This window comes from Electrona antarctica (genome assembly GCF_951216825.1).
Source record: "Electrona antarctica genome assembly, chromosome: 13".
Classification (NCBI taxonomy): domain Eukaryota; kingdom Metazoa; phylum Chordata; class Actinopteri; order Myctophiformes; family Myctophidae; genus Electrona; species Electrona antarctica.
Genome location: NC_136794.1, coordinates 13,288,666 through 13,309,046, shown reverse-complemented (window position 1 = coordinate 13,309,046; position 20,381 = coordinate 13,288,666). Strand labels below are relative to the sequence as shown.

The 20,381-nt window shown below is 44.2% G+C and overlaps 1 protein-coding gene across 3 annotated transcripts in view; it reads right to left on the bottom strand.

Annotated features, from left to right (window-relative positions):
* Positions 1-18,649, bottom strand: part of ankrd44 (ankyrin repeat domain 44) — a 44,401-nt gene extending 25,752 nt beyond the window's left edge. For all 3 annotated transcript variants that reach the window (XM_079518939.1, XM_079518940.1, XM_079518941.1), the window contains exons 1-11: positions 18,055-18,649; positions 9,991-10,074; positions 6,959-7,037; positions 6,289-6,359; positions 5,649-5,849; positions 4,611-4,698; positions 4,000-4,142; positions 3,414-3,626; positions 2,835-2,913; positions 787-901; positions 143-225 (exon numbers count right to left, since the gene is read on the bottom strand). In XM_079518939.1, coding sequence (XP_079375065.1) covers positions 143-225; positions 787-901; positions 2,835-2,913; positions 3,414-3,626; positions 4,000-4,142; positions 4,611-4,698; positions 5,649-5,849; positions 6,289-6,359; positions 6,959-7,037; positions 9,991-10,074; positions 18,055-18,081 — 1,183 coding nt within the window. In that variant the 5' untranslated portion in view covers positions 18,082-18,649. The remainder of the gene's footprint in view (positions 1-142; positions 226-786; positions 902-2,834; positions 2,914-3,413; positions 3,627-3,999; positions 4,143-4,610; positions 4,699-5,648; positions 5,850-6,288; positions 6,360-6,958; positions 7,038-9,990; positions 10,075-18,054) is intronic.
* Between the last annotated feature and the right edge of the window lie 1,732 nt (positions 18,650-20,381).

Below are 20,381 nucleotides of genomic sequence, written 5' to 3'. Positions count from 1 at the left end.
CCCAAGGGGTCGCGACCCCCCAGGTTGAGAACCCCTGCACTAGACAATTGACACACATTGGCCGTTTCTCAATAGCTCGGCCCAATTGACACACATTGGGCCGTTTCTCAATAGCTCTTGGGGAGTGTAGTTTGTGACGTACCCGATGACAGCAGCTTCCGGCAGCAGTCAGAGTGAGCATTCAAGGCAGCCAAGTGGAGAGGGAACATCCCATGGACCCCTCGTCTGCACAGAAGTACAAGGCACAAAAAAGAGACTTTAGACCTTATTGTTCCATGGGGAAATCCCTTAACACAAGCACTGTACAGTATATCAAGACAACAGTTAATGCAACTGCCCACAATTGTAACAGCAATAACATACAAAATAACCCTAACCCAGCACACACACAGGTCTGTTCAGCAAGGCCTACAGATTAAGGCGGCTTTGACTGCAGGTATCAGGCTTTTCCAATGTGAGCCCCTCTGCACCTCTCAATGACATAACACCATACTATTCTTATTATTTTTGACAGTCCCCGTCACTGCAAACATCACCAATTGTGTCCGTTTGGAGTGCCTACACAAGCCGGTGGCACTGCAGAAGGGAACTGAACCGAATTAAAAGTCCCTTTTACAAAAGACGTTACATGGACTTGTTCATACTTTTACACGCACACGCACACACACACACACACACACACACACACACACACACACACACACACACACACACACACACACACACACACACACACACACACACACACACACACACACACACACACACACACACACACACACACACCTTGTGCAGTCTGCGCCGCTGGTAATGAGTGTGTTGATGAGGAGTTCATGTCCATAGCGGGCAGCGATGTGGAGAGGGGTGTTGCCATCCTTGTCCACACTATCAATCTCCCCACCTAAATGATGATAATCAATCATGTAAATAATTCCTTTTCTTCTTGAAATAGTTTAGTAACATCAGTTTTTCAATCTATTTAAAGGGCCTTTCAAACGGGAAGCGATATAACGCGCTTATAGTTCATTTTCAATGAGACCTGTGTTTTTGCACGGAGCACTGGGGAGCAGTCGCGCATTTACGTGAGCGGATTTACGTGAGTGCGGTCCCGTGAATTTGTTGCACGCATGCTCGTTTCGTGCACACGCCCACGACTAACAAGACCTGGATACTGTTTAGCTTCTTTTTTTTTACGCTTGCGTTGTTAACTTGTTGCACCCCTCTTGAGCAGACCTGGAGGAGACCCGTCGTTGATCCAGGCAACAACGCCTGCGTTCCTCGCTTCCCGTTTGAAAGGCCCTTAACCCATTTAGGCCACTCGGTGGCGTGCTACGAGCCTACGAGCCTACGCTACGAGCTTGTAGATCTGCTATTTTTCAATAGCTAAAGTATAACATAATGCTTAGTTAAAACACCAAAAGGGGTTCCCGCCCATAATGGGTTAAAGCTTACTTTTTTGGGGGACAAAATGTTATGAGTATAGAATGTGTAATGAGTAAGATAATACAATATATAACTAACAACTACAGTGTTTGGAGTAGGGATGTTCCCAGTGACTCATTTCACTGAAGTGTACACATAGCTTTTCCAAAAACGTTTCTTTGAATATAAAACCCATAAAATGGCTAAAACTGAACATATTTCAATATATAAGGCCAAAAATTCATTTGAAAAGAGTATATGAAAGCCATTTAAATGGCTATACTATTGGAATCTTACACAGCCGCTTGCTTCCAAATAATAATTTATTAATTACATCATGCCAGTGCACTGTGCAAAAGTAGGTCAAATCAATTATACTGTCACTCCAGCTGAACTGGTCTGAACACAGGTTTCTGGTCTAGAGGAGCGGGTCGCGGCAGAGATTTGCGCAAGCCCTGATTGGATCTCACCGATCTGTCAGTCACCCCTGGCCCCTCCTCTCCCCCCAGTGCAGCGCTACGTCACATTATTTGGAGCGACGCCCACCCGGAAGGGTTGTTTCCCCACTTTTAGACCAGAGCGGCCAATGCGTTCCTCCAGGCTTTCATTTTTTGCGCCGACGAAAATGAAAGCCTGGTACCGACTAGGCTACCAACTGACCAGCTCCCCTTAAAGTTTAAACCATAACATGACATGACATGTAATATTGGATCTTCGGCAGTTTTTATTCACAACCATTTGTGAATGAAAACTCCTCTGCATTATTTTTTTCCCTTTTTTTAAGATTGGCTTTTTATGACTTTATTGATAGGGAACAGTATTCAGACAGGAAAGGGGGAGAGAGATGGGGAGTGACACGTGGCAAAGGCCGTCAGGCTCGGGAGTCGAACCTGTGGCATGCCGTCCAGCTGGCTTGGCAGCCTAGGTGCCCAGACGGTTGAGCTAACCGTCCGGACTCCTCCTCTGCATTCTCCATGTTCTAACGCTGGAGCATTCCGGTTACGATTACCCCAGGAAGGACATGAATCTTATGGATTTCAGCTTTAAGCCAGACACCGTCGTACGATGAAAATAGCCGATCTACGAGTAAAAAATGTGTTGTAATGCAATTCGCTATTTTCATTGTGCAAGACCAGCATACAGCATGTATAAATTAAGCATATATGGGCCTAGGCTAATTTCGAGATTTTTCGCCTCCAACGACATACTTCAAATTTGCTACATGCTCAGGGTTAATATGGTTAAAACACTTTTAGAGCTATGACGTTTTGATTATGCCCGAAGGTCAGTAGACCGAAAGCTTGCAAAATAAATACTTTGATTGTGCGCAATATCTTGTAATATCTTTAGGGTTACTAAAAGTCATTCTTAGACACAAGAGAAAACACTCAACACACGCAAAGAGGACTTACCATTCTGGATGAGTGTCTGGGAACGAGTGAAGCGCCCGTGTACCGCCGTCATGTGAAGGGGGCTCTTTCCATCACGACTCTGTCAGAGAGGCAACAGGTGTGATGATATCAGACTCACACAGTCACAGTAAATGATGGGAGATAGAGCACCACTCCCACTTACAGACTTATAGGAATGCTCTCCAGTCTCAAAGAGTTCAAAACACTAGAGCCCGACCGATGCCAGTTTTTGGGTCGAATGCCAATGCAAATTTTTTAGACGTACCTAGACCACCGAATACCGATATTTTCATCGATTTGTCAAAATCTTTGATATCAATTCTAATCAATTTGTTTCTTTTTTCCCCAATAAGAGATTTTTGGAAAACCTTCAAAATGTTTATACATACATGTATATATACACATACATATATATATACACACACACGTGTATATAAATATACACACTGTATATATCGACCAAAAAAAATCTCCGATTTTGCAGTGTACTTGGAACAGCACGAGGGGATGGTCACCTCAAAAGCTGCCTTGCCTCCACCCTGAAAATAATGCGCAAGCAGAAAATGACCCGTGGGTTACCTGTACGTTAACATCGGCCCCGTTGTTGACCAGGAACTCCAGGCAGAGAGCTCCATGTGTAGAGGCCGCTGCAAAGTGCAGCGGGGTGAACCCCTTGTTGTTGGGCTGGCTGACGTTGGCGCCGTAGTCGATCAGCTCACTGACCACCGCGTCCTGGCCATTGAAACAGGCCACGTGGAGCGCCGTGTTCCCAAATGCGTTGGACTCATCTATCTGGAGGCAAAGAGAGAGCATAAAGAGAGGATTTGTGTCTGTGCATATCTGTAGTAGGGCATTCACTTCTAGTCATTTTTACTAGTTGACTAGTTGCCTAGTTTACTAGTCGACTAGTTGTTTAACTACCTATTTTTTATAAATATATGTACATTTAAAAACTGTGTACATTGGTGACTATAACTATAATCTACCTGATCTTGAGGCCTACAAAATTTAGCTTTGCTTTTTTTTTCTCTTACCATTATTAAATAGTCAACTAGTACCAACGAGGTCGACTAGTGGATTTACTAGTCGACTAGTTGCTTAATGCCCTAGGACTAGGGAGAATAAGTGAGTGAGTTAAAGTTATCCTTTTGTCAGGAATACCTACCTCCACAGCTAGGTTGAGCAGGTGTTTCACCACCGCGATCTGCCCACTAGAGGCAGCCGTGTGGAGGGGAGTGTAGCCCCTCTTGTCCTTACAGCTGATCTCTGCCCCCTGGCTCACCAACACACACACCACATCCAGGTGACCTGGAACGGGAGCAGCACAACATTGTGCACACACACACACACAATATACACGGTCATCCTCAGAGCTAAAAGGTTGATTTAATGGAAGTTGAGGGATTGTGGCTCCCCATCATTTTGTTCCGGCTAATAGAAATTAATTCTCTGAATCGTGTATCTGGTGAGTGCAAAAGCTACAGTGCGTAACAACCCCCATTAACAGTGCAGGGGGCGAGTAAGTACGTAGATAGGACAGAACAGCACTCTGAAGTGAGCTCCTCTAGCTAAAAGCATTACAGTTTTCACAATCAATGACAATCTCTGCGTAGGTAACTCAGACCCATTGCTTTTATCTTTTACACAGTATGTATGTATATATATATATATATACACATACACATACACATACACATACACATACACACACACACACTTCCAGGAACAAAGACATGTTGTGTGTGTTGACAGTTGAATTCTGTCCTTGTCTCGCACCCATGAAAGCTGCCCAGTGCAGTGCCCGGCCGTCTTTCTTGTCAAAGGCGTTGATGTTGGCGCCTTTTGCCAGGAGTAGCTTCACCATCTGACAGAATGAAAGTGGAGGAGAGAGAAAAAGAGGTGGGTGCAAACAGTGATGAGTCAAATATGAACATAACCCTCTGGCATATATTCATGCACAGATGAGTGTGGGCGCAAGTGGCAATGCCTACATTGACACTTGCTGTGTGTGGGGGTGGGGGGGGGGAGGGAGGGAGGGGTGATAATACTCATGTAACTGCATTCGAAAATCTGACGTGCGCAAACTGCAGATAAATAGAGGCCGGCCATTCATATTGGCCACTAGAAATGTCTGCCAACATTTATTTTTAGATTCAACTTACATAATACATTACTCATTCAAAGTTTTCTGAAAATGAGAACCTTCACATCTTTTTATTCAAGGTCTGCATGTGTATGCTTTGTCGACCAGCGCCGTAGCAACAGAGGAAAGAAACTAGAGAGCAGTGTGATATGTGATACAGGTCCTGACTCAGATCTGAATCCAGGATGTTTGTAATTAAGAGGTGCGTGCATAAATGTTGAAGGACCAGGGTTGAGCGCATTGAGCACACTAATCCTAGCATATTATTACAATGTAGATGACTAAAACATGTAAATATCAGGACTTAATATAAAAAAATACATATTACAATATATTATGATATATAAAGGTCCGGCCCCACCCTACCTCCACTTCTACATACAAAAACACATATACATATAAAGGTAGACGCCCCTTTCGCCTCTGAGCGTATGTGCTCAAGGGAGGGCAAAAGATTCCCGAGATTCCTTGCGAAGCATGAGTGTGCCTCACAGAGCGCTGTGATTGGCCAGTAGTCACTTGAGTGGCAGAGTGACGTAGTGTACCGTCCAGTCTTCCGGCGTGCCAGTGTAATTTTTTCCGCCCTCCCGTCAACAAACTGCAGCAGCCAATGAGGCATCTATTTTTTTATCTATGCAAAAACAGATCTATTTGGCATATTGGTGCAGTACCTCGGTGTGGCCGTTGAGGGCGGCATGGTGCAGTGCGGTGCGCCCGCCACGGTCCGACACGTTGACGCTGCTCAGCAGCGGGATGATGACCTCGGCGCATCGCAGCGCGTTATTGGCCGCAGCAACGTGCAGCGGCGTCTGCCAGTTCTTGTCGCGGGCATTCACGTCAGCCGAGTGGCGGATCAACACGCGCACCGCGTCCTGTGGAGCGCGGAAAGGGAAAAGGGAGTTCAGAATGTGTTATGTGACGATAAATAATGATTCAATGATCATGAAAAATATTCAAGATTATGGTAACATCATCACTTGTAATCACCCAAACTAATGAGTCATGGAAAGAAAGTGATACAGATACAACCTAGAGCACAGTAAGACTGCACCTACATAGTTATGTGGAATTACCAGTTAGGGGAGAGGAACAGAAACCGCAATGTCAGCTACAAGTCAGCGTGTTTGTGTGTATGTATTTGCGTGTGGGCGGGGAAGAGCTTAAGTATACAGGTGGCATATCGCACTGTGTGGCTTAGCTTGGCGACACCTGTGACACTGTGTGTGTGTGTGTGTGTGTGTGTGTGTGTGTGTGTGTGTGTGTGTGTGTGTGCGTGCGTGCGTTAGAGAGAGAGAGTGAGAGACTACCCACCTCACTCCTAGATGCCACGGCACGATGAAGGGGGGTGAGCCACATGTTATCTTTGGCGTTGACCCGAGCCCCTGCAGAGGAGCACAAGCAGAGAGGGATTAGCAGAGATCAGGTGAAAAGTGGAGCATATGCACAGCACACCTTATTATGAGTCCAAATACGGACATGTAGCTTACATATGCTTTTGAAAAATTAGACTGACCCCTTTTGGTGTTTTAAGCATTATGTTATACTTTAGCAGAGTTTAGCTATTAAAAAATAGCAGATCTACAAGCTCATAGCGCTCATCTGCTATTTTAGAAAAACGTGAAAACGTGATGCTAATCTTTGAATATAATTCTTCAGAGCACGTTTTAACTCAAATCTTTGCTTCTGGGGGGTGCCTGGAACAACATATTTTCACATGGGAGTTGGCGGCCAATTACATATTTTTTGGGGGGGGTCCTTAACATGAACATTTTTGAGAACGACTGACGTAGAAACATGGGTTTTTCAGAAAACTGTCAGAATTTAGAAGGCATTTGTAGAATCGTCCTCAGGTACTTATATTGAAGATCTCAGTGCGAGAAAGGTGAATTACGATTACGAAGGAGGAGAAAGAGAGCAAGAGAGGGAGAAACAAAGTGGTGAAAGGACTGAAAGGTCTCTGGGGATGTCTGGGTGACTTTACCAGAGAGAATGAGGAGCTCAGTGATCTCCGGGTCTCCCAGGAAGGCTGCTGCATGGAGTGGAGTACGTTTCTCTGCATCCTGGGGAAGGGAGACAGATCGGTTGAGGCAGACTACAGTTGGAAGTCTAGGATAGCCAGCTGTCCAAAACCCACAGACAAAATAGCCACATTAAACCATCGGTATTAAAAAACAAAACAAAAAAACATCCATATTTTGGGAACGTCATTGATTTTGAAAATATGAGTAAATCTTCGCCTACAAATAAATAAATAAATAGCTAGCCAATCTACAGGCTCACAAAGACTCACAGTGCAACACATCAAGTATCAAATGATAAATAACTAGACAAAGTGCTCCTTGGAGCCAGGTTGTTGTGGGCCACTATACATTTGCACATAAATTAAATTTGTCCTCTGCATTTACGCATATCAACTATTAGGAGCAGTGGACTTCCTACAAATAGACTGGCGGGGTGGGGGCAATCCAGGGACCTTCTGAAGGGTATTGTTTTTATTTTTTAAAGGTTTCTGACCATAGACATAGAAACTTAGAACGGTAGACGCCTCTTCTGGCTCTGAGGACCTGAGGCGAATGCTCTCAAGTGAGGACAAGCTTCTGTGTTGTTGCCAAGGAACGTAATGAAAGGAAGGGGAGTGAATCACGTGACTGGAGGCCGCCATGACACTCATGTCCATATAACTCTATGGGCACACTTCCGCCCTCAGTGCGAGACAGGTCGCTCCAATGAATTGCAGCTGCGAATGAGGCGTCTACCTTTCTATGTCTATGCCTGCAACGATATGAAAATATTATAGGAATCTGCTTAACACTTCCAGTGTGCCGGAATTTTTCAGAATAAAAAGGTGCTAGAGTGCCCAGCAGATGAGGCAGATTTTACTCTGAAAAGCCTTCCATTTCCCCCCAAAAACAGGGAGGTATAATTTTCCTCGTGCTGTCACATCTCTTTAGAAGCGTTAATATTCCAAACGAGATGCTTGGTTAAGTCAGAAATGAGGATAGAACATTTCCGTTCTGATCAAAACCATGAACAGCGACGTAGATTTAGAGAGAACTAGAAATGCATTCTGTCGAGCTGCCAACTTGCGCCTTGCACACAAGTAGGCCTATATGTATGGCCTACATATTGTGTCACCATCAACGTCACCAACAGCAGCTAATAAGAGAGCACCATTCTTGGTGACATAACCAAATTATGCTGGTCCCTGATTGGCCAAGAGAGGACACCGCCATACATAGCCCGACATACGTACATACACACCCAACCGATCGCAGTACTTGCCCAAGTATTGACGCGTTCGCGAAACATGACGCTGAGCGCTGCACAAGGCGTTGCCTAGCAACGGCCCTGTCAAAAGATAGATTTTAACGGTTTATATAACTTATAAGACGTCCCCACACATCCTGGGCCCTCTATGAGTGTAATTATAAAAGACGTGTGGAGACGTCTTGAGCACTTAAGCTGTTTAATGAACAGCCTCAACACCTCTCGTCCTATCCCACCCCTGCCTTCAAGGGATGTTACAGTTTAAGCTAGTTTAAGATTTGACAACTTTTCGAATTGCTGCCAACAAAAGTATTTCAGAATTGACAAAGCAGTCTTTGCCATGCTCACAGATTTCAAACTTTGACCAATAAAAGATTGTGCACAGATTCTAGTGTGCGGAGACTCCCTTTATTCTTTTAATTTTTATACTTTTGTGACTCCAGCAACTCACCTAAATCTTTCAGCAGATGAACGGTGGCTTTTTTTTGTTTATACATTTTTCCATTACGACTTTGACCAATACAAACTATGCAACTCTGTCTTTGAGTCAGCAGAGAAAGTCTGCCGAGTTAATTATTTGTGTTGCAGAACAGGGAGTCAACGAGGCAGTCGGCAAAATTGATCAGTACAATTTAGGTATCAAGCAGACATTCTTTTCCAGAGCTACTCAGTAACGCAGACATCATCCGATACCAGTTGCCGATCTGCAACCAGGCTTTAAACTGGTGAGAAACAAGCTTAGTGACCCTTGGTCAAGATAGTAAAATAGGACTGGTAGCTTAGAATGGACACAGAGGAAGCTACAGATGATGAAGCTGAGGGCCAAGTTATGGGCCAGTCAGTCAGTGTCAAGTCAACATGTCCATTGTTCATCTCAGAGCTCTCTAGTACAATAACACACAGTCCCGATGACCACACCAGATGTCCATCTCACTGGTATGTGTGCCTCTTCTCCAACAACATAAAAATACAACTGAATTGCAAATGAGAGAGCGTACAATTGTCCTGCTGCAGGCGATCAAGGTCCTGCATAGGAGGTTAATATAATCAAGAGAAGAATGAGAAGACAGGGAAGCATGTCCTCCACTCCACACTTTTTACAAATGAATCACTTGACACGTTAAAGAAAGACGAGGTCCCTCGTCTTGGCACAGGCGGGTCATGGAGTGAAGAACGAGGACCCGCGTTCTTGGCATACTTTCTGTTAATGCTATAAACAAATTCTACATGCATTAAAAATAAAATAAAAAATAGCATCTGGCGAATGTCCCGGACTCCCGGGCCAGTGGTTATAATGGTGGGGCCAGTGATCTTGAATTTTGCCACTGGCCCTCCGGGATATCTCGTAGTTGGTAGATAACGGGTGTTAAAGTATGAGATATCTCGTAGTTGGCAGCCAATTGAGCGAGGTCGGCTCTGTACTTGGCCCGCACCTTTTCCCTGTCTACACCAAACAGACAATCTACAAGCACACAAGGCGTTCCCCCCAGAATAGGGATGCTAGGGTTCAAAGTGGTTAATTTAAATAAACAGCTGCTCTGAACTTTGGCTAAGCTGACCCTTGAACTCTGATCACTCCTGATCCCTGTGCTTTGGCCCACACAGGAAGTAGCAAGAAGATAAATGAAAAGTATAAGGTTGCCACTGTCTTGCTTGTAAGCTAATGTGGGCCCTCCGCTCACCTCAAGACAAACCAGACAACAGAACGTCTTTCTCAGTGTAGTACACATTGTGCTGCCATCTCACCAGAGCATTGATGTCCTCAGACTTGTAGATGAGCATACGGATCTCCTCTGGGTCTCCATTGAAGATGGCCTGGATGAGTGGAGGCTGGAGGGGGGGGGGGGGGGGGGGGGATGAGAGAGAGAGAGAGAGAGAGAGAGAGAGGGGTTACTTAACACGATTTATGGCATGAAAGACATTAAAGAGAATGTGACCAGGGCCTATATGTAACACCAGTAAATATAGATTCTATTTTAGAAGAAACGGGAGCCCTGAAGGTCATGTGCGACATCACTGATCGATGTAACAGTCCTTTCATTTTGTCAAACAGAGCCAGAAGGGAAGGCCATAGTACTAGTAGAGATCACATTTGTCCAGTGGCTACAGCACAAAGAGTAAACAAGGTCCAATGAGCCTTCCCACGGTATGGAATACTGACTCTGCGAGGCGAGCACGTGGCTGTGTGCACAATGCACATGCATGCGTGTTTATAATCGTGTGTGTGCACGCGTGTCCAGAAAAGCAGCTGCCTGTGCAGTGTTTACACAAGCCGGAGAGGACGGGCTGCGACTAGACTGTAGGCAGGCAGCCTTCATTATTTAGTACACAAATTTTCACTTCATTGCAAACATGTTTTTCGCCATGTTGCTCGTTGTACACAGGAGTTTAAAAGAACACCAAGCGGCATCCATAACTAGCAGGAGAGATGTGTCTTTAACAGCGTATTGAAACAGGCTACCGTGCTGAGCAAGAGAGATAAAACTCTACCAAGCTCAAGGGAAAACCAGACAAAGGGCATTGTATGGAGGTCATGCTACAAAGCCCCTATTTTCTCTCCACGATCACAGACATATGGTAAATACAGGTCCTAGACACACACACACACACACACACACACACACACACACACACACACACACACACACACACACACACACACACACACACACACACACACACACACACACACACACACACACACACACACACACACACACACACACACACACACACACACACACACACACACACACACACACACACACACACACACACACACACACACACACACACACACACACACACACACACACACACACACACACACACACACACACACACACACACACACAGACACTATCAACATCAATCAGCACAACAGCCATAAAGGTCAGCTTTCTGAGGAACAGAGAGGGAGGCATGGGGAGCTCGTTGGCAGATGCCCGCATTTCCTATCATCTTGAGCCAATCACACAAGGGAAGCAAAGCCAGGATGCTCATACTCAACAATATGTCAAAGATTACAAACCCCAGGGCCTCTCATTCCCCAATCCTCTTCATTTTCAAGCACTACTGTGATGGCCACTAAACTCTCTTCATTTAGGTACCAACTCTCCTGTGAGATTTGTCAGCTGGAACGTCAAAGGTCTGGTAAGTCCCATCAAAAGGTCGAGACAGTGTTCGCACATCTGAAACATCTCAGGGCTGATCTGTGTTTTTGCAGGAGACCCACATGCGTAACAAGGAGCAGGTCAGACTGAAGTGTTTCACTCCAATGTTTTATTCTAACGCAAGGGTTCACATGTCAATTCAATTCAAACCTACCAAAGTTATTTCTGATAGAGAAGGCAGATATTTTATTGTTTTAGGCTCATTATGGTTCTACTGGTTAATATCTATGCCCCCAACTTTGACAGCCCTACATTGATGAACAAATTATTTGATGTATTATGTTATCCTGTCAAGCAGTTAGCACTGCAATTGGCACAACCTATTAAATATACCCTTTTAAATTGACTCTTTAAATATCTGGGGATCAATGTAACCAGAACTATCTCCTCCCTTTTTTTTCTAATCTTAAAACTGACCTTCAGAGATGGGAGGGTTTAACCTTTTCAGAATAATCAACACAATTAAAATGAACATCCTCCCTAAGTTTTTATTTCTTCAATGCCTTCCCATTTTTCGGACAAAAAAACAATCTTTAAAAATATTGATCAAACGATATCTAGCTTCCTATAGAGTGGTAAAGCACCCAAGAAGTACAATGGAAGGCTGTCCTTGCCAAATGTCCAACTGTATTATTGGGCTGCACATATTCATAAGATTTCCTGCTGGTATGCATCAGCAAATCTGCTTTGGTGTAAGTTTGAATCAAAATCATGCACCTCATCTTCATGGTCAACTCTACTTACCTCCTCTATTCCAACCAACCCCTCTGGATTTACACGGAACACAGTTGTTCGCTCCACTCTCAAAATCTGGTACCAATTCAGAAGTCACTTTAAATTTTAACTTCCATCCACCGCAAGTCCATTAGGAACCACTTATTTCACTTCTCTTTTTCAGTCTGGCATGAAAGGGGTCTAAAATATTTTAAAAATATATAAGAATGGTATCTCTGTAGTTTTGCCGATCTGTCGGTTAAGTTTAGTCTCCCAACCTCCCTTCTCTTTCGGTATTTTCAAGTCAGACATTGTGTTCAATCACTATTTCCAAACTTCCCCCAGTTACCTTTGACTCAGATATGGGAGGAGTTCATCCAGTCTGACCCATTTGAAAAATCACAAAGATTACAAACCCCCTGACATGGTTTCATTCATGGTTTGTTTGTTTTTTATTTTTGATCGATTTTATAGCTAGATGTGGTGCCCAAACGCATCAAATTGTGCAGAAGTAGGCCTCTCTTAACTTCCTGAGTCACATAGTCCACCTCACTTCCTGTTGCACGGTCTCTCCTTCTCAGAAATGCCAGAGAGGAACCTCAGAATCAGTTTCACTTCTGCTTAAAACGAAAGAAGAAAAAAAAACGCACACTGCACACACCAAATAGAGAACATACACAAATTAAACACTGTGCAGTGCCATATCATCGTTCTCCTTGACCACCCTTGGTCAGAACAGTAGCCTATCTTTTAACCTGTTTGACTTGCAACTGCAAAATGCCAATCTAACCACTGAAAGCAAATCGATGCATGTTATCATCCCTCAGACATGAGCCTCCAGAGTCCACACACAAGATAAGGGAACTACTATACAGTATGTCCGATGTTGAATGCTTGCCGACACCAAAGGCTGACTCATTTTTCCATTTTAAACATATGTCCTTTCATTTGTTTCTGTAGAAAAGTTAGAGTCGGCAAATAGTCAAGGAAATTGTAGGTCTATATGATAAAGATAAACAAACACGACTAACAGGTGTATTAACACTCTTGAGGATTGATTTTTCACATTCACGCCAATACATAATCCTCACCAATAGAGAGTATGCGCATGCTTAAAGTGAATGGCACATCGAGTGGCAAATCGAGTGGCAAAGCAACAGGCAAAGTGAGTTTAACATTGTTTAATGTTGTTTAATGCAATCAGATATGACTTTTCTGTGTGGATGTATGGGCTGTCAAGGCCAGAAAGTAGTTTTTTGCCACTCAGTAGGCGTTCCTGCATAACTTCCTGGTTTGATGATGATGTCACACACATACCCTCTATTCAGGCCAAACCCTAACCTATACACCAACTTTAACCATAAACCTTAATCTCACCCATACACTTTAAACACAACTCGTTCAAAGTACGGACCTCCTTCCAAACTAAGTGAGGACCCGCAAAATATGTTGTCCTTCCAGTCTTTTCACATGGGCAGAAGTATGCTACAAGCACACATACACACATGCACAAAGTATGTCTTTGGTGTCTGAGCTAGCCTACAGCGGTGCATAACATAGACAGATGGAGAGAGCAGGAGACTGCTGAATTTCTCTCCCAGAGAGATGAAACCATCTCCTCATCAAGAGGAGGGGGCTGAGGGGATGGGGACTCAGGCCATTCATGTCTTCAGTTGCAACTACAACTACTACTACTCTACTCTAACCCATAAATAGTTTTGCCACAGATAAAAATAAAAATGAATCATATCCCTGAAATGGTGGAGTAGTTAAAATACCCAATGTGGGCCATGCATGGCCCGTCAAAAGATAACATAATTAACTTCTTCAATTAGTCTATTTAACTACAGGTGTGTCTGTCTTCTTAAAGGGGAAAACCACCCATTTTCAACATTTTACTATGTCATTAATATACCTTAGAGCTGTTGTGTGGAAATAATAAAAAAGTTCCCCCATTCTGTGTTTCCTAGAACTGTAATTATGAAAAAAATCATTAACATGGTGAAACACATCTTGATGACATCATCAAGATGTGTTTCACCATGTTAATGATTTTCTAGTTCTAGGAAACACAGAATGGGGGAACTTTATTATTTCCACACAACAGCTCTAAGGTATATTAATGACATAGTAAAATGTTGAAAATGAGTGGAATGCTCAAACCTGTTGATCTACATATTTCATATTAGTTCAAAGTTAGATTCAACTGTTCAGGTGACAAGTCCAATGCTTCCTTTAACTAAATAAATCACAGATTAGACAGAGGGAAGGACACATTAACCATATGAACTCTAGTGTCTTTTCTGTGGCAAACATTTGGCAAAAATAGCAAATCACAACATCCATTTTCAATGTATTTGGTGTAGAGGTTACAAATAGGGTGGGTCATATACCCCCCTAAATAGTACATAGTGTTTAAGTTGTTGCATTACAAATACAAAGTACCAAATAAGGCCCTAGTTTGGACAGGAGGAGCTGTGCCTTTAAACAAGCCGTGAACACTTGGCAGTACAGTATATGGCCGCTTCAGCCGAAATGCCTTTCCTTGAAGAGCTCGTCATGCACGCACAAACGCTTACACCCCCCCCCCCCCCCCCCCCCCCACACACACACACACACACACACACACACAAGCTGGTATCTGTAATTGCCATGGGGATCTGGGGAGCTCAGTGCTACCAGCGTTTGGGAATGGAAAAGCCAGGGAGGTTTGCGAGTGTGTGGGGGGGGGATTGGCGGGGGGTTGCCTGTCCTGGAAGCAGCCGTCCTGAATGAGGCATTCCCTAAACCCACACCACCACCCCTCTGGGCTATCTAAAAGCATCTCAGACACAGAGCTCATTGTTGCAGCGCGCGCACACACACACCGGAAAAAGACAGTTGCAAAAAGCAGCAACACACTTATGCTCCCAACTAGCCTCAAGTTCAATGTCCAATTAAAAGTATTCCAAGCACCCCTGTTGACCATTACAAAAAGTTAACTTTCTTGTCTACGATCGGAGGGCTCAAATACACAGCCCACTAAATCATCTACTCCCGTCACCGCTGGTCCCCAAGGACCACATTCAGTCCCTTGCTGCTACAACAGTGGCATAACATACGCATTTCCCCTCCAAAACTTCCTTTTCACCCACTGTTATCCTACACAAACTTCCTCCATCAGATAAACTGTGATTTCATTCCACAAACACCACACACACACACACACACACACACACACACCTTGATGAGTCTCCCCCATACAGTCAGTCCGACCTATATAGTACATACATACTGTAAGTGTGTTCCACTGATTGTGGCCTATGGGCCTTTAATTGGCCAATCCCCTCCCCCTCGGGACCAATAAGAAACAGCTGATCTGCCTGTATCAATGAAGAGTGGAATTAAAAACCCCACTGCACCGCATGACTCTGTTTTTCTCCCTGCCTGTCAATGGAGCTTTACAGTGAGAAACAGAGACAGTTGCGGTGGGTCTATACTACTCTACTCTGCATACACAGCAAAATCTGGACAGTTCAGGTTCCATTTACAGAACTTTGGAAATTATATGAATGTATTTATTGATTTTATGGTATGTCTCTGCTAAATCCCCCTCTCCTCCAAAAACAATGACACTCAAGTTTACACACACACACAGTATGGGTGCAAAGGAAAAAAACAGAAAGAAACAGAAAAAGGAATGTCACAAGGCAACAACTTCCTGTATTTCTTCTTTTTTAAGGCCTGCAAAGCGCTCTACTCATAGTTAGGCTCTACTATACGCTAGCAACACTAGTACACTACACTGAAAAACGATGACATTCTGAGCAGAAACACATCACAAACACCACAGCATGCTTGTCAGTGTCACTAGTACAAACATGTCAGTTTATTACCGCACACCATATTAAAAGCTGAACAGATCCTACAACTGACCGAAAAAGAGAGCCTGCTAGCTGCAGTTTGTGCCCCTCTCATACTACAGAGAAGGTTCCTGAGCACATGATGTGGTGTGAGGGTTCACTGCTGAAACCATGTGACCTTAGTCTCAATGTAACATTGAACTCTTGACATACAGCAAAAACTCATGGTTTCCTTATATGGCCAGTAAATGAGTGAGATTGCTGGCCTTTCTATGTCCAGCTTTTAGTGTGCGTGTAAACACAAACTTTTTCTTAACACAAACATGAAATGCCACTGACAATGAATGGAGCGTTACTTTTGAGTGTTTATGTAAACACAAACATAGCGTAAACACAAACATTGAAGATGAAGGTGAGGACGCAAATTCTCATTGGCTGGAATGAGATGATCATGATGTATAAGAGCGCCCCTCACTTCACACAGGTGTGATTTGTCAATTGGATGGATGCATGGATATATGGATATAGCTCAGCTTGTTGACAGCACTACACACATGGATGCAGCTAACACTTCAACCGCCGATTGCAAAAACGTATTTTTTGAGGGGCGCTACTAGCCCCTCCTATGCCCAGCTTTCCGGGTTTGTGTAAACACAAACTATGGCTTGTGATTGGCGATGACGTGATTGGCTGAGAAAAGTACAAGCAGAAAAGTGAAGACGGAAAAGTGAGGACGGAAATTGTGATTGGCCAGAAAGAGATGATGTATGATGATAAGAGCGCCCCTCAATTCACATCAGGGTGTGATTTTTTTCACAAATTCACAAATTAGTGGTGCTGCTGGGCTGGACATGTAGACGTATCTGCCATCCCCAAGTGTTTTTTGTCAGGTGAAACCTGACCTAACAACGCTCAGGAAATGTAAGCGACCACAGCGCCACTTTGCGCGACCTAGTTCGACTGATCTGATTGGCTGCCTCGTCCGATTGGCTGCCTCGTCTGCTTGGCTGCCTTGTCTTCTATGTCTGCCTCCTCTGCCTAAGCCAATGGGAGTGTAGTATGATTACCTGCCTCCTAAGCTATGCCACACGCACCGCGAAAGGGCTGATTTCCGCACCGCTGCGAGCAAGCTTTGCAGTCAGCTGCTAATGTTATGAGCTGGCCAGCAGGGAAGCCACAACAAAACGTCATTGAACCACGCACAGAACGTCGGAAATGAACGCAAACAACGGCCGCGAGGCACGAGGTTGTGACACACAAACATACGTTACTAAAAATAATAATCATACCAATATGGGGGGGGGGGGGGGGGAACACAACGGAGACAAGAACACAACAGAGACAGTGCCACAAACAAGGCCTGCGAGGCGTGAGGTTGTGACACACAAACATACACGTTACTAATATAATAATCATATACTAATATGGGACACACACACACACACAACAGAGACAGCGCTTCTTTCACCTGACAAATATCACTATGTGATCATTACTTGTTTATAACAGGAAGTTCCATGAGTACCAAGAGAATATCCAAGAGTCAGAGTGTAGTGTCCACATCCCCTCCCTTTCCCTCCCCTGAAATTATCACAGAGCAGATACCGTTGGAATTGTCAAAGTGTGACTTCAGTCGAAATTATAATAACGTGACATAGTAAGTGTTAACTGTTAAGTGAGATAAGCTAGCTAGAGCAACTTTGAATTGAGGGGGATGCTTGCGGAAACGGAGAAGGAAGGAAGTAGTCATTTCAGCACGGGACAGATAAGAACATTCTGACAAATCTAAGTAACTAACTAACTAGCTAACTACAGTGCACACCAAGATTACTTGACAGCATCACTGAATTCCATGCATCTCCCTCCTCCTGCAGCGATACAGTAGTTTAAATCTAAACATTTCCTATACAGGGAAGGTACATGTACATTAGTGTTTTATTAAACACAAACATGCTCTTGCTTTCATCGACATTAACCAAGACCACTTTGGCTAATGATAAATAATATGCATACAAGAACATGACATGTAAAGACCAGAGAGCTCTTTCTAGTGCACAGGCTAGGCTAATATATATAGCTACCTGGTCGGCGAGTTTGAGAACAGCCATATCTCAGTCAGCTTGTTGGTCTGTATGTACATCCACCCTGTCCAAGTAGTCCAGAAGATCAGCCGATGTCTTGATACGACGTCTATAGGCGACCTCCGATGTCGTTGCGTTGTGTTGACCTACCTACCCTACCGCAGTTATCCTACCCAACCCGGTTGATTCCGCAGATGTGTATCTTCTCGCACCTTATTCCTGCGAAGATGGGCAGATCACGAAGGCCGCCGTACCGGGACGAGTACCACCAGGGCCATGGCCCGCTCCGCTATCTACGGCGACGGACGGTGTGAGCCGCGGCAGCCGCCGTTCCACTGCTGCGCTGCTGCAGAGGAGCCAGACGACGGAGGGAGGCGGGGAGGAAGGAAAGCTTTTTCCGACTGATGTAAACAATCTACATTTATGGCTGCTGTTGTTGCGCAGAGCTCGCTGTCGTTACAAGCCATGCACACACTGCCTTCCCTGCTCTGTAGAAGGAGGAAAAAAAAGAAAAAGCCTCCCTCCTCCTCCTCCGAGTCGGCGGTGAAGCTAGTGAAGTGAACACAGATCACACAGGAAGTTCATGCTTCTCTGTTCTCTCCTCTCAGATGCAGAACTGGAGGAGAGCGTTTGGCTTCTTCAGCATCACATAGCAGTGCCCTCGCTGCTACCACCTAGTGGGTAGAATTGCCCTAATGCCCGATTCGTACTTACTTGGTCGCACGACGGTGTCGCGCGTCTAAAATAGCAGACATACAAGCTCACGACGTTCGCATCCACGACGCGCTGTGGGTCTTGTAAATCGGCCATAAATTAAAGCAACAATAAAACACATTGAATGAATCTATGCATGGAAAATGAATGTGCGCCGAATACAACATGAAATGCCGGTCGATTAACAAAGCATTGCATCATGCACTCCATTTTAGAAAATTCTGCACTCCCTTTAAAAGGATTCCAAAAGAGTAGACAAGCTCTTCATGTTGACTCAATAAAGTTGTATTACTTACCATAATCATCACCACTACCACACGCACAGTGGAGTAGTCCAAGCATTCCTTTGTGCTGTTGTGGGTAACTTTTATCTTTCTTTATATACGCATATTTTCCTCAGAACTCTACTGCAGTCTGCTCGTAAATGGAAAATACTAATAATAAACACTAACCTCATATCCCTGTAAAGTCTGTTTTTGAGTTGCATTCATCAGTAGCCTACAATAACAAGTACATCAATTTTGCAATAGTACAGAAACACAGTACAGCTGTACATGTTTTTTTTATGTTCGCCTGCAGGCCTAATGTATTGGGGGGGATACTTGCATTCCCATTCATCCCAAGCATGGATGGGGAGTTGGGGACAGCCTGGGAAATATAGGTCACAGAGCACATGGGCCTTTACTATGTGGAGCAGTAGTACGTGGGTCGTGGGGTGGTAAAGTGGAAGTGGGTAAATGACTAAATGGGGGAGGGGCCGTGTGTGTGTGTGTGTGTGTGTGTGTGTGTGCGCGCGGCACTGGATTATACTGCATACATCACAGCTCTTTGACCCCAACTGTTAGAGGAAGAGCCTGATCTATGACTTTAGAAGGCTCTGTATTCATTCATCTAATTTATAAATATGTATAGCACTAGCCTACTACAAATAAATCAGAGTTTTCAATGACAACTCTGATTTATTTGTAGCGCTATGTATTCTCGGGGGGAATCTGGATATAATCCCCTGGGCTTTTAACAAAGCCATGCATAAAAAAAAATCAATAAATGCCTCCGGGGCCCCTAGGGTTGAGCTCAACAACCTCGACAAGGCCACAGGGACAGCCCTCCCGTCTGCCCGGGTCTCCTCTCCTGTTTTATCTGGGTGTTGTGTCTCAGCACGATGACAAGGCTGATAAGGACAACAGGTTTTTGTTTCAGAAGTCAAGTGAATCATATCCCTCCTTGAACACAGACAACATTGATGAGAATCATGAGATGAATCAGAAATTAATCTTTTGTTCTAGTCCAGGGCTGGAAATTAGCAAATACCCTCTTTGCTGTAACTGGGATTATTCATGTGGGCCTACTTGTATACTTTCACTAAAGTATTTTTTTTATTATGAAAGTAGCCCATTGTACTCATTCATCACATTACATAAATGCACTACAGGTAGGTAAATAACTATCCCTGCACAGAGCAATTTTATCTTTGCCAGACCATGTCTGATTTCCAGGCTAGTTATTGTAATCATGTTTGAATCACATACTGCTGACTTGGCACTGCAGGATAAGCACAGACACAATTGCTGGAAGCTGCCATGCTCATTTCACATACAAAAAACACCAATATG